Source organism: Adiantum capillus-veneris, chromosome 12 (assembly GCF_014529385.1).
Source record: "Adiantum capillus-veneris isolate H3 chromosome 12, ASM1452938v2, whole genome shotgun sequence".
NCBI lineage: Eukaryota > Viridiplantae > Streptophyta > Polypodiopsida > Polypodiales > Pteridaceae > Adiantum > Adiantum capillus-veneris.
The window spans coordinates 19,732,037-19,745,744 of NC_140942.1; the positions used below are offsets into that span (position 1 = coordinate 19,732,037).

Consider the following 13,708-nt stretch of genomic DNA (forward strand, 5'->3'; position numbering starts at 1 on the left):
TTGCAAGTGTTGATGGTCCCTCTAGCTCTTATAGAAGGTGTCAGACTTACAAGGTAGTCTAGCAAAAGCTTTAGGATATCCAAAGCAGGAAAGAAGGCCAATATTGAAACATGATCAAGGAAATAGGGCAAGTCGGGCCAAGCTACAAGTCCCTGCAATATAGTAGCTTGCCTTCAAGGGATTTGGTGGATGTGGCAATTATGGATTGCTTGACATTAGAGACAAGTGGAAAAGACCAGCATTGTATGCGATAGTTGGTCAAATGTGAGATGTAAGCCGACTATTCATATAATGGCTATGTCCATTTACGGCTAAATGTTTTGTTCAACGTAGTTGTTGATACAAGCAGGACAAAAAAATTGGCCGAGTATACCTTCAGAATTGTAAAAGACGTAATATTCGTCTAGAGTATGTGGTGGGAGTATGTATGGACAAGGCCTTGAGCTGTGTGTTCGTTGGTGAGTCAGTGGAGCAAGAATGGCACAACATCTTCCTTAGTAGATGGACTTGTTTGATTGGATTTGTTGCTGAAAAGCTTACAGGGGCCTCTTCTATTTTGGCCAAAGCAACCAAGACTGACAGTTGCTACAAGCATATTGCATTGCAAAAAAGAAATGATAGTCGTAGGCCTTCTGTAATAGCATGAACTTGCTAATCATTTAAGCATCTCAAAATCAATCATAATATAAGAAACGAGTCCGCATTGTCCGGTGCACACTTTCTCTAATCCCTCTGATCCTCTCCAAATCTCTTTTTTTGTTGGAGTTAGTAAAGCCACAGAAGCAGCATTCTTTGAGCTTAGTGAACTCAGTTTCATATTGATTTCATAAGGTAAGTTCTATTTAGAATACAGACCTGTACCTACTGTTGGTGTGTTATGTCTCATTCCAGGTCTTTACGTTGTAGGTTCTCATCTTAGTTTAAGCACATGTGAGGAACTAAGAAGTTGCACTCCTTTTTGTGCCTTTGTTGTAGAATCAAGTCTTTGCACTTGTGTTTCATGGCTTCGATGCTGACTTTGTGAACAAGCCTCTATAAGCTGTGTGGCCTCTCTCTCTTGGGTTTTCCATTTTGAACTCGTTGTCATTGTCTTTATTTCTGTTAATTTTAATATTCAATGTTCTATCTTTTATATACTTGTATGTCTCTTGTTCGTGAGTTTTGTGCAAGTGTTCTGGCCCTGATTATAACTTGTAAGTTTGATCTTTTTGATCTTATAAAGGTACATATTAATGAACTCTTTGTCAACAATTTCTTGTTGCCCCGGCAATAATTGTAGGTGGACCTTTCGGCCTGAGTTATATGCCCTTTCATAGTTTCTCTCTTTCATAGTTTCTCTTTTGTTCTATAAGTCCTTTTGGTTGTTTTCAGCCTTGATGTTTAACTTTTTGATTCATTGCACCTGGGAATATTTTTTGCCTCAATTTCTACAGGATGTGACAAGTTGCTACCTTTTGTTAAAAATGATTTTAGTGAAGGATTATGTTTTTTCAAATAGGTGGGGCAGTTTACCTCCTGTCTTGTCGAAGCCAAGGCTACCCTTAAACAAAAGTAAGTGCCCAGTGACATGAAATCTGAACTACTGCTTAAATGAAGTCAGAATTCAGACAGAGCTATTCCAAGCTGTAAATTGTGTTAGCTGGAAGTCTGTTCAAAATTACGAAGTGCTTCGCCGCTTTTCAGGTCAGAGTCAATCCAAAGAAAGTATACAATAACAAAGTCTCTGCTTTCTAAGGCAGACAAGTCTTCTTTTGATCGGCTTTGTAGTCAGGTGAATGATTTATTAACTAGTTTGAAGGATGTAGATTATTCGTTTGATACAGCAAGTGATGGATTTTTTTTGTATTGAAACCCAAGGTTTATGGTTTGGAGATGGAGCAAAAGAAGTTGGAGGACGACACAGTTGTTTACAACCGTTTGCAGGAGCAGTTGAAACTTTCTCCTGCTTACCAAAAGGTAGTTATTGAAGGACACTTCTGTGTATGAACATGTATGTACACACACACACACACACACACACACACACACACACACACACACACACATACACACACTTTTTTTTGTAAATCAGTTTGATTAATTTACTAGTGGGAGACCTCAAAGCGAGGAAAACCCACCAAAAAGATCATATACAAGGGAAAGAACACAGAATGTTCGGCTGTACAATAAAAGCATACATAGGAATGCTGATGTATCTCTGCGGTGATATCACCAACTTCCAAGGCAAACCGTAAAGATTGCCTAAGAGAAAGCTTGAAGAACGGGAAGGGATCTGCATGAATGCGATGGAACATATAGCCATATTACGCTGACGCCATAGGGTCCAGTAAGCCCAATATCTGACCCCCATAAAGAAGACTGCAAATCGCTGTAATGTCGGTGAGAAAATGCCAAATGCCCGGCCGCATCCACCACATCCTCAACCACACGAATGCCACGACAAGAGAGAGAGTATGCCTGGCGAGGCGAGTGGTCACCCAAAGTATGAGAGAATGCCCGACTCCAATGAAGACTCTCCAAACGAAGTGAATTTCCTTCCTGCCGAGCATTCCATGATAAATGAATCGTAACCTCTTTTCAAGCAAATACCAAAGTGGAAGCAAGAGGATATCGCCCTTCCATCTTACCAAATACAACCTCCCAAATAAATGATTGCCTATGGCTAAATGAGGAAGTAACAACATGTTGACTTAGGTATGCAAACATAAGTGTCCAAGGCTGAATTTGTTGCGCAAGTGTAGGCAACATTATAGCTTTCCTAGCAAGAACATGCCTGCACAAGTCCAAAATATTGAGATCACCAAAACATTTAGGAGTGCAAATCTTCTCCATCGACATCAAATGCAAGCCATTTTTGTGAGCATGAGTCCGCCACAAATGAGACGAAATGGATGACAAAAGAGAATCAAGACAATGGCGAGGCCAATGCATCAGTGGCAAAAAGAATTGAACATATGCCATCAGGATACTCTGCAGGATTCGCAAACGAACATGCAATGGCCAAGTGGATAACTTCCAGTAATGCAATTTGACATTCAAGCGCTGCATAATCCAATCCACTTAGGGAGTGACATTGCATCCAATTGGATACCCCAAATGCCTGGTAATTACAATCGGAGGAATAATCTCACCTCGCCACAATAGACTATGCCAATTGCAAGAATGAAGTGGCAGAAGCTTCGATTTACAGAAGTTGACTTTAAGACCAGCCGCAATCCCAAACATTTTCAAAGCTTCCATAATCACTTGGACATCGATAAAACCCAGTCTATGGTCACATCGGTGGTTCCTTCAATTAAAATACCTGGACTTAACTACATACACACTAACTTCAAATCTCACTTCCTCGCTCAACACCAGATTGGCCCCGAAAACCGGTGCTCCTTGCGGTATTTCTTTTTCAATTAAGAGTAGAGAAATTGCAAAGATTGAGAGCTTCAGAGTACAGGACCTGTTCGCAACAAATTTTCACTTGTTCTAGAAAATCTCGATAGCATAATGGCACTATAGCTTGCCCATAACAAAATCTCAAGTAGGGAAGCACTTTCTCTGATCAAAACCCTCCTCCCATTTGAGCCCAAAACAATAAATTTCAAGCCGCTGTATTTTCTGGTTTTTGACCTGTTTTCCACTTGTTTTCAGTCCTAATCAATCCCTGTTCTGTCCCCTGCATCCTGGGCTACGTTGCCCTCAATTCTGGCATCACTCTGAGCGCAAAACAGTCCAAAAACAGCACTGAACTGGGGCTGAAATCAGCGCCTAATCAGAGAGGTTGTTACCCTCTTGCGTTCCTGCTTTGGAGTAGCAGTTAGCTACTCCTGTTCCTGATCAATGAGGCTCTTGCCTCGGCGTTTTAGCATCGAAACCACACAGCTGTACATTGAGGGAGCAAGCTCAACCTCCAGTGCATAGAGTAGGGAAAGGCAAGCAACAATAGCTTTCGTACCTGTTGCAATCTACCATCCAGCTGAAAATGCAGCCCGATGTTCATTTTCAATGCCTCTCTCTCTCTCTCTCTCTCTCTCTCTCTCTCTCTCTCTCTCAAGTTGGAAAGTGCCAACAATGTGCCAAGTGGCACTCATGCAAAGTTTTCCCACTTTGTACCTTCCGGTCTAAAATTACCTCAACTGGTTTCTCAGCTGACTTAGTGGCAACTTATTATTATGTTGAATACACACACAAGCTTCACACAACTTCGACATTTCAGAGTTAGACAAAGGCCGCAAATCAGCCAATACTTGCAGCCGTTGACAAAACTGTTTTGCAACATTGACATCCCCCTGAGTGCACTGCATGTAATGTGTGCCATAGTCATGAATAACACTTTGTACCCTGATGACAAAGCGACACCAGGCAGCATCAAGATCAAGATGCATGTGGGCAAGCAGAGGGGGAATAATACCAGAAATCAAGTCTCAAAAGACCTCATGAGTTAGATAAGCATTGTTAAGATGTAGTCGACGTTTCCTAGGAAGAGGCCGATCACAAAGAGATTGTCCAAAGTACAAAGTCAACAAAACAGGGTAATGATCGGATAACTGCAAGGTGTAATCCATCTCCACATCACATACAAAGTCTTTGTACTATTGCACATTAAGCAAATACCAACGATCCAACCGTGCTCGATAAGAGAAGCGAGTAGCATGCTGAAAGGTAAATCCAAAAACATTTGGATGCAAGTACCACCGTAAATCAATCATCTGAGCAGAAGCAAAGAGGTGATCCCATTCTTGCCTTTCCGCAAGCAACATGTGCGAATTGCGTGTGGTACTATCATTTGGATCAGGGGTATTATTAAAATCACCACAGAGAAATACATTGGAGATCCATGGGTGAGACAAGTTGTCTCGTCATAAAGTTTAAACTTGATAAAGAACGCCAAGATTTTCTCCACTCTCACGCCGATTGCTTCTCAGAGGGCCTACCAGGCGAGTTACCACCTGCTCATCTTGAAGATCATACCATTTGATTTGATACCTGGAGGCACACCACCGAATCGGCCACCCTACCGTATGAGCCGAGCACAGAATGAAGAGATTATGAACCAAGTGAAAGACCTCTTGGAAAAGGGTCTTGTCCAGCCTAGTACTTCACCGTATTGCTCTCCAGTGTTGTTGGTTTTGAAGAAAGACGGATCTTGGAGAATGTGCATCGATTATAGAGTTCTCAACAAAATCACCATCAAGAACAGATTTCCGATTCCTAGGATCGATGATATACGTGACAGGTTACAGGGATCCTCGTGCTTTAGCAGGATTGACCTGAAGAGTGGATATCATCAGATCAGGATCGCGCCGGAAGACGTCTACAAGACAGCTTTTCAAACGACTTTTGGGTTATTTGAGTTTTTGGTGATGCCTTTTGGCTTAACCATTGCTCCTGCGACATTTAACCGGATGATGGACATGATTTTTTGAGAGTACAGGCTATTTGTTGGCACTTTCTTTGATGACATCATTGTTTTCTCCAAGAATGAGGCGGAACACAGAGATCATCTGCTTCAGGTCTTTCAGGCATTACGAGATCACAAGTTAGTGATTAATGCAAAGAAAAGTGAATTTTTCCTACCAGAGATACACTTTTTGGGACACATTGTCTCAGCAGGCAGGAGTGCAAATGGATCCGGCCAAGATAGAGACTATCCGTGATTGGCCCGATTTGAAGAATGTCCATGAAGTTAGAAGCTTCTTGGGATTGTGTTCGTACTACAGGCGGTTCATTTGAAAGTTTGTAGAGGTTGCTTCCCCTTTGCATATCTTGACACAGAAAGGAGTCCCTTTCTCGTGGGGATCCATAGAGGTGACCGCCTTTCAGACATTGAAAAGAGAAATTGACTACAGGACCAGCTTTGACTTTGCCGGACTTACAGAAGTCATTTGAAGTATATTGTGATGCTTGCGGTCGTAGTTTGGGTGCGGTCTTAATGCAAGAAGGCCATGTCATTGCTTACGAGAGCCGATTGTTCTCGAGGCCGGAGATGACAACACAGATTTATGAGAAAGAGCTTTTGGCGGTTTTCCATGCTCTTACTCAATGGCGGCATTACCTACTCGGAGTGGATTTTACTGTCTTTACAGACCATCAGAGTTTGCGCTACTTCTTGTCACAGTAGCAGCTATCGGAAATGCAGATGCGGTGGGCGAACATCTTGTCACAGTTTCACTTCCAGATTGTCCATGTTCAGGGACACAAGAATATGGTGGCAGATGCTTTCTCTCGGAAGCCATTGGTTCTGGCTATTTCCGCGATACATCATAGGAGCTTTGAGGATATGGTCGACCAGTATGCCACAGATACAGATTTTGCAGATGTTTTCACACGGATACGGGATGGGGAGACAGTAGCAGGATACTCCATTCGGGAAGGCTACTTGATGAGAAAAACCATGTTGTGCGTTACACAGCCGTTGGGGGAAAAGGTTATGACTGAATGCCACTGTCCACCTTATACGGGTCACCGCGGCATTGCTACCACCATGAAAGGGGTAGAGAGATACTTCTTTTGGCCGAGACTCAAAAAGAATGTGGAAGAGTTTGTGCGCAGTTGCTTAGTATGCCAGAAGGTCAAGTTTGATAGGCATAAGGCACAGGGATTGTTACAGCCTTTACCCATACCCACCCGCCCCTGGGAAAGTATTGCAATGGATTTCATTTTTGATCTCCCGAGAACACAGAGTGGTCAGATGGTATCTGGACTGTTATTGACAGATTTAGCAAACAGGCTCATTTCATTCCAGTGAAGAAAACAGTCAAGCCGGATCACTTAGCGAGACTGTTGTGGCCCAGATCTTTAGATTACATGGCATGCCTGAGATGATTGTCTCCGACAGAGACCCCAGATTTACGAGTTTGTTTTGGAAGGCAATTTGGGAGAACATTGGCACGCGGTTGCAGTTCTCGTCATCGTTTCACTTGCAGACTAATGGGCAATCTGAGATTGCAAATTCAGTGGTTCTAGATTTATTGAAGTCTTATATCTCAGATCAGAAGACTCAATGGGAAAAGTACCTACCTTTGGTGGAATTTGCCTACAATAACACGATACACTCTTCGATGGGGAAGGCGCCATTTGAGATTGTTGAAGGTGCCGCGAAGGTTCCACCCTTCCTAAGCACGAAAGAAGAGATTTTTGAAGCGGATGAATATACGCGAGACTTGGATATGGCTTTTGCCAAGGTTCGCGAGACTTTGCAGAAGTCTCAAGAACGACAGAAAAAGGCAGCGGATCGCCATCGTCGCGATTTGAAATTGAAGGAGGATGTGCTCTTACATTTTGAGAAGGCACGCCTGAGAAAGAAAAAGGGAAAGGAGAGGCTTTTTCCAAAGCTTAGTATGCGATACTACGGACCTTTCCAGATCACTGAAAAGATAAATGATGTCTCCTTCCGATTGAAACTGCCAGATATTTGGAGGATTCACAATGCATTTCATATGAGTCTCTTGAAACCTTTTAAAGGTGATGTGCCTGATGATGGGGAGCTTGATGAGCAACCCGAAGTGAAAGAAAACGAGGGAATCCTTGTTCCTGAACAGATTTTGGCACATAAGGATACGAAGAAAGGTAAAGTCCGAAGGTGGTTCTTGGTTAAGTTCAAGAACTATCTTGCATTTGATGCAAAGTGGATGGAGGAGGAGGACCTAGCATCCTTGGATTGTGAAACTTTACCTCGATGCTTTTGGTTTAGCATAGTCTACTCCAAATGGAACCCAGAATTCAGCTTGGCCGGAGATCTGGTGCAGTGGGATGCACAAGAGGGGAGTTACTCCGCTCCTTTGTCAACAGATGCCTCGATTTTGATACTAAAGTCACTGATGTCTCTTTGAGCTTCAGGGATATTGAGAGCTGACAATATTCTGCTGGATGACTTTATGAAATGGAATTCTTGATTATGATACTGATTTGTTGTTGACTTCTTTTAAGTGCAGGAACTGATAGACGAAATGACTGCAGCATTTTGGTTTGATTAATCTCGAATAGACAAGGGTTGCAATAGGGGTTAGTCAATCAAACATCGATGAGGTCCCGATTGGATCTAGATGCGATTGCTAGCTACATTGCAGATAAATCATGCTCTAAGATCGAATGAATGTTGAATGTCATGTGATGTCTAGTGATGTCATGTGATGTGACTGTCGATTGGTACATGTGCTAGATGTGTGTTCCTAGTACGTAGGTACTAACAGTCAGTGTCTGCTAAGACGGTTTATGGCCTCTGTCTGTTTTGCAGGCGTAATCAAGGGCGATTCCAATGCTTTCAAGAGGGGGGTATGTCACAAAGTGATGACGTGGCTACTGAGAGCAGAAACCCTAAAACCTGCAAACCCAAATTTCTGCCAGAAACCCTAATTTGCTGAAACCCTAATTTTTGGAAACCCTACTCTAACTGCTGGCTGAAACCCTAAAATCTGACGGCAAATGCCACGTGGCAGCAGTACGGCTTTTCCGGCGAAATTTTCGGATGTTGATTTTCAGCCTGAGCGACGCAAAATTCTGCTTTTTCTCTACGCTTTGGCAAGGGGGGAGAGAGAGAGAGAAGGATTACTTGCTTTATTTCATGAAAACTCTCTTGTGAGAGAGAGAGAATTTTTAGCTTTTGGGCATCCCTTGTAATCTTTAAATAAGTGGTTTAGGGCTCACTTTACAGAGCATCTGGACGCAGAGTCTAAGAGTGAAACCCTAACCGCTCTCTTGTACTTTGACATTGATTTAATACATAAAGAAATACAGGGGCGCAAGTCTTTGGGGCCAATATCTCTAGGCATGGAACTCCGCCGGGCCAGTGCAAATCTATTGTGATCTGTGAATTGTTTTGAAGTGGTTTTTTGGTACTGTCGTGATTGATTCTTGACTTGGAGTGTCCAAGTCTGTTACAAGGACCCATGCCACTTCTCCGTCATCTTCTTTTGAAGCTTTTGTGGTCCACGAGTTAAAACCACTCAAACCATAGGCTTCGAAACTTAAATTTTCTCACCCAAAGCATGGTTTCTCAAAGACAACTAGACGCAAAGTACCTTCGTGCGGGCAGCAAAAGTCCCGGCATGAATATTCTTGGAAATGTTATAATTCTCAGCAACCAACTTCTTATTGGAATCATAAGCAACAACAGTAGCAACATGAAGCTTCCAAAAGATCTTATCTTAAAAAGAAATCGGTCATACCAAGATGGGCTTTGTAATATTTTTAGCTACGGCTATAGTTAAATGAAAACGATTTTTGTGCAAACAGGATGAATATATGAATTTATGAATTTATTGGTACCAATTAATTATGAACGGGTAAATTTCTTGGTGCAATGTGCTATTTGAGAATTTATCCCTGTCCGGATAGTATGATAAGTAGAGTAGTATCCGGACGCAGTGCATAACCGATCAGAATAAGCGCATAAATAAGATGGTGTCACTAAAGGGCTCAAGAAAATTCATAATTTAATATTTTCACAGTGGCCGCCCATGGAAGTGGCCGGTCGGACAGTGTAAATATGTCCCAGTGAGAAGCAGACATGCTGAGTCGGGAGAGGCATGAAAACGATCAAGCTAATTACACTCAAGTTTGGTTAGAACATAGGGTTTTACGTGTGTTTTTTAGTTAAAAGGTTAAAAATCCTTATAAACTCAATGTGCAGACAGTACGAACGCGGTCAAATGACTTAAACATTAAAATAAGAGTTAAAACTTAGTAAACTAGCGTAAGCTTTAGAAACCTCTAACGTTGGCAACTTGCAAAGAGTTATCTCTCTCTCTCTCTCTCTCTCTCTCTCTCTCTCTCTCGCCATCTGGCAAGGATTTAGCATGCACAACCTTACATAAGGCTTAGCGCTACCACTTTGTGGAGTTCTGCAATAGTTTCCACCCTCGCACAGAATCTCCTCTGTCAGCTCTTAATTCAGCCAATTCTTTCTCTCCCCACGATTTTCCAGCTTTGGTGTCTGTGAAGGCCGTGCAGAGGCTGTGAAGCGCGCGACGAAGGTAGAGCGCAGCCAAAAGAGCTTGTGTGCATACCTGCGGGGAATAGTCGCACTCAGACAAGCGTAGTACCGGCTGTCCGCACAAATTTCAGCATTCCAATTGTGTCTAGAAGCAGAATTCAGCCAAGAAGAACTCGTGCGGGTTCTCTTTATGCGAGCAAATAACTGCAGAAGCATTTTCCGCTTAGGAAATCTCAGTACGAAGCAAAATTAGCCATACATGGCTATTGCTTGGATGCATCAGACTAGTGTCTGGGACATGAGCAATGTATGCTGTTTTAGGTTTATGCGCTTGTAATTGTTCAGAACTAATAAGAAATCTCCTCCGGGGGGGGGGAGGACCAGCCCATCTTCCGATCCCTAGTGCTGTTCCAATTTTCTTGCATTGTTCTCTCAATTGTGTTGTGCAGTGTTCTTTTAATGAAAAATCGTAAATAAGATCTAAAATTGTATGATCACGCTTCCGTTTCTGTGACAAGCTTACTTAGTGGCACATATATTTGACCGTAGTCGAGTACTCGGTCCTGAACACCGCGACGCTGGACAAGTTCCCTCTCACAAGCCATGCCTTACATTTAAGTCTTTCTTGTCTGATGGTGGTAAAGTTGAAGATTTATTGATTCTTTCCTTGTGCAAGAGGATTCTTCATAGGTCTAAGAGGCAACAACTCCCTCAACCTCTCCCTTCTCAATTGGAAGCCTTAATACCCGCTGAAACAGCTGAAGATTTAGAAGATTCTGGTACTTGTGTGATAACCAACAGGCACATAACCCTTTCTTTGGCCGTGTTTCGGGCAAAAAAATTCGCCTCGTCAGCACCCCTTGCAGAATAAAGTCTTTGTCTCTGAACAGATACCAGATGTTGTGGTGAATGATAATTCTTCAAAATTGAAGACTCTATTCCTTACCTTAGCGATGCAAAGGATAAATCTGATGCAGACTCTTACAACATGACTTTGCTGCAATTGAATCTTTGCACAACTTGTTCCAGAGATAAACCTTCATAGATGGATATACCTTCAAGCACTACTCAGTCTCAGTCTACGACATTCCTTCAAGAGGATTTTAGTGTTCCAGACAAACCAATGGAATACCTTACAGATTTTCAACTATTGGTCGTTAATCAACAAAAAACTCGACTTAATTTACCAATAGTTTCACTCGAAGCAAATAAAGATTTAGTACTTTCTCATACAGAACTCGAAGCTGTGACATAATTCCTTACAAGCTCTTATTTCAATAAGAATTCTTGCCAAGTTTCAAATGTGATACTCATACTTTTGACAAAGATGGGACAAGCTACATATATGATCAGTTTTTAGCTTGGCAAAATAGTTATGGTCAATAGCAGTGAGAGCTTTGGATGTAGAAGCAAGCAAAAATACGTTCTCTTTCTTTCGGAGTTTCTACAACTACCCCTAGGTTTTATTTTAAAGGAGGAGGGAATGTCACGATTGTGACTACGTTAAAGTATTACATCTACTCCTAGTTGCAGATATGTGAAGTGTCATGCCAAGGAGGACCCCTATGCTTGTATGATCATGACCTTTCGCTTAAGAGACATACCTCTTCGCCAAAAGCCACACTCCTTCAACGACTGACCACACCCCCTCGCTCTATGGTTGGACTCTTCGTCCAATGGTTGCAGCTCTTCGTCAAAAGGATGTGTTTTTACGTCTAAAGTCATGTCTCTTCACCACGAGACGGTCTTTTCATTTATGACTCTTCGTCTCCTAAATAAGGAGCCTATTGTACTCAGTTTTGATTCTTGAAGCATTCATTCGATGAATCAAACATCAATGTTCTCGTTTCTTGAGTCTCAGATTGATCTTAAGTATGAAGTTTTACTCTTAAGTATAGGATTAGCACCACTAATCCTCTCTCTCTCTCTCTCTCTCTCACACACACACACACACACACACACACACACACACACACACAGAGAGAGAGAGAGAGAGAGAGAGAGAGAGAGAGAGAGAGAGAGAGAGAGAGAGAGGAAGGAGAGCTCTTTGTTTTGGTTTTGTCCAGATGTTGGAGTATGGACGGGCTCATTTTGAGTTGCAGCCTCACACGGGCCAGATAATGGAGAAACTGGATCCAGAAGACTCGGAGATGTCTTTTGAAGAGTTTTTGGAGCAGGAGAAGAAAGATGAATTCTGGTGGATCACTAGACTTGTTAACTACGGTGTCATGTCTGGTTGTTAGTGTGTGTACTAATCTGAGAACAATCTTTGCAGGCAAAGACACAACATGGCGAGGTTTGCTCTTTCAGCAAGTTGATTTGTGGATTGCTACAGCCTTGAAGCAAAAGCCCATGATACCAAAATACACGTTGGTTGTGAGAGGGATCAGCTTGTGTATATCCTCTAAGGTATACCTTGTAATAGCTGGAAAATCCCATGGCTCCTTACCTGAAAGCTTGCATGTTGAGTATAGGCTGGCGCCTAGGTTTTACTGGGAAACATTTACGTGAATTGTTGGAAAATGGTGTACATTTCTCAGGATCTATGGTCATACTGTGCCAAGCTTAGCTATTACTCGTAACCAATTTACTGTTTGATAATCTGCTGCCTAGAAGGCCTAAGATTTAAAAGGAGTTTAACACAGATGATTGTACGATTTCGAGATTTAACTGTCATCCTCTGTCCAATCAGGAACAATGTAAGTTCCTGAAGGGCATGCTAGGTTAGTAGGCAAGACCTTATACACATTGCTTCAGCAGAGGGTTTTTCAATTACAAGGCCTGCTTTGAAGGCATTTTCATACTACCCACCTTTGCTTGGAGCTAGTAGAGAAGACTGGCTTTTTAGCACGTAGGCGACTTTATGGCTTCTTTACTGTCCAATCAGAGTTTCAACTAATTATGCATCTTTTCCTCTTAATTTTTGTTGGCACCGCGTTTCGGCAGAAAGGGAGGGTGTATGCCAACTTTTGAAATTTATGATGGGGCATTTTTTTAAAAATTTCCCCATCACTTGGTTTAGATTTGAAGGACTTGCCGGTTTTAATACAAACTTGCAAAATTTCCCCATCACTTGGTTTAGATTTTAAGGACTTGCCGGTTTTAATACACACTAGTTTTCTTCAAGGCAAGCTTGAAATCTAGCCGGGATTTTGCCTGCAAAAAATATGCTAAATCTGGTTTTTCGATAACACTGGTTATAACATAGTTACTGGGTGCGCAATCCCTGGACATTCTAAAGAGGAATGGTAGATTCTATGGAATTTTGTGTCACCCTCTGGATGTTTGGGGGAGAGAGGCGCATTGCTGTGATATGCTCCTTGTGAAGCATGATTGTTGATATTTGTCACAAGATCTTTTGAGTGTATGCAGGTCAGTTATACAAGGACGAATGCTTGTTTGGTTGTTGTTTGACTGACAGTTCCTTTTATGTTTGTCCATTTACATTTTATGGTCTCCTAGGGGCCAAAGAGGATTGGCGTATGGGACAAAATCATATACAAGATGTCTGTGTCACCCATGCATAATAAGCTAAAACAAAAAGTATTCACCATAGTATGGTCGTGGATGGTTATGTGTGGGAAGTAGAAAAGTTTGAGGTGGTGTAGGACTGTAGGATGGCTGTGGATGGAGCCCTGATCTTTGTGGTGCTAATTGTATGTCTTCATGCCTGGAAAATACACCAGCATGCGAATGTGTCCCTAGTCAGCTCCATGCTGTGGGTGTTAGAAGTCCTATATAGAAGAGTCCTCTATAAAGACCCGCGTTATCGCTGATAATTCA

General features: G+C 42.2%; 1 protein-coding gene across 1 annotated transcript in view; it reads left to right on the forward strand.

Moving 5' to 3' along the window:
- LOC147445417 (CA-responsive protein) overlaps positions 1-12,467 on the forward strand; it is a 34,066-nt gene extending 21,599 nt beyond the window's left edge. The window contains exons 2-6 of the mRNA XM_086524924.1: positions 1,499-1,551; positions 1,684-1,771; positions 1,858-1,956; positions 11,992-12,122; positions 12,201-12,467. Coding sequence (XP_086381050.1) covers positions 1,499-1,551; positions 1,684-1,771; positions 1,858-1,956; positions 11,992-12,122; positions 12,201-12,243 — 414 coding nt within the window. The 3' untranslated portion in view covers positions 12,244-12,467. The remainder of the gene's footprint in view (positions 1-1,498; positions 1,552-1,683; positions 1,772-1,857; positions 1,957-11,991; positions 12,123-12,200) is intronic.
- The last annotated feature ends 1,241 nt before the right edge of the window (positions 12,468-13,708 follow it).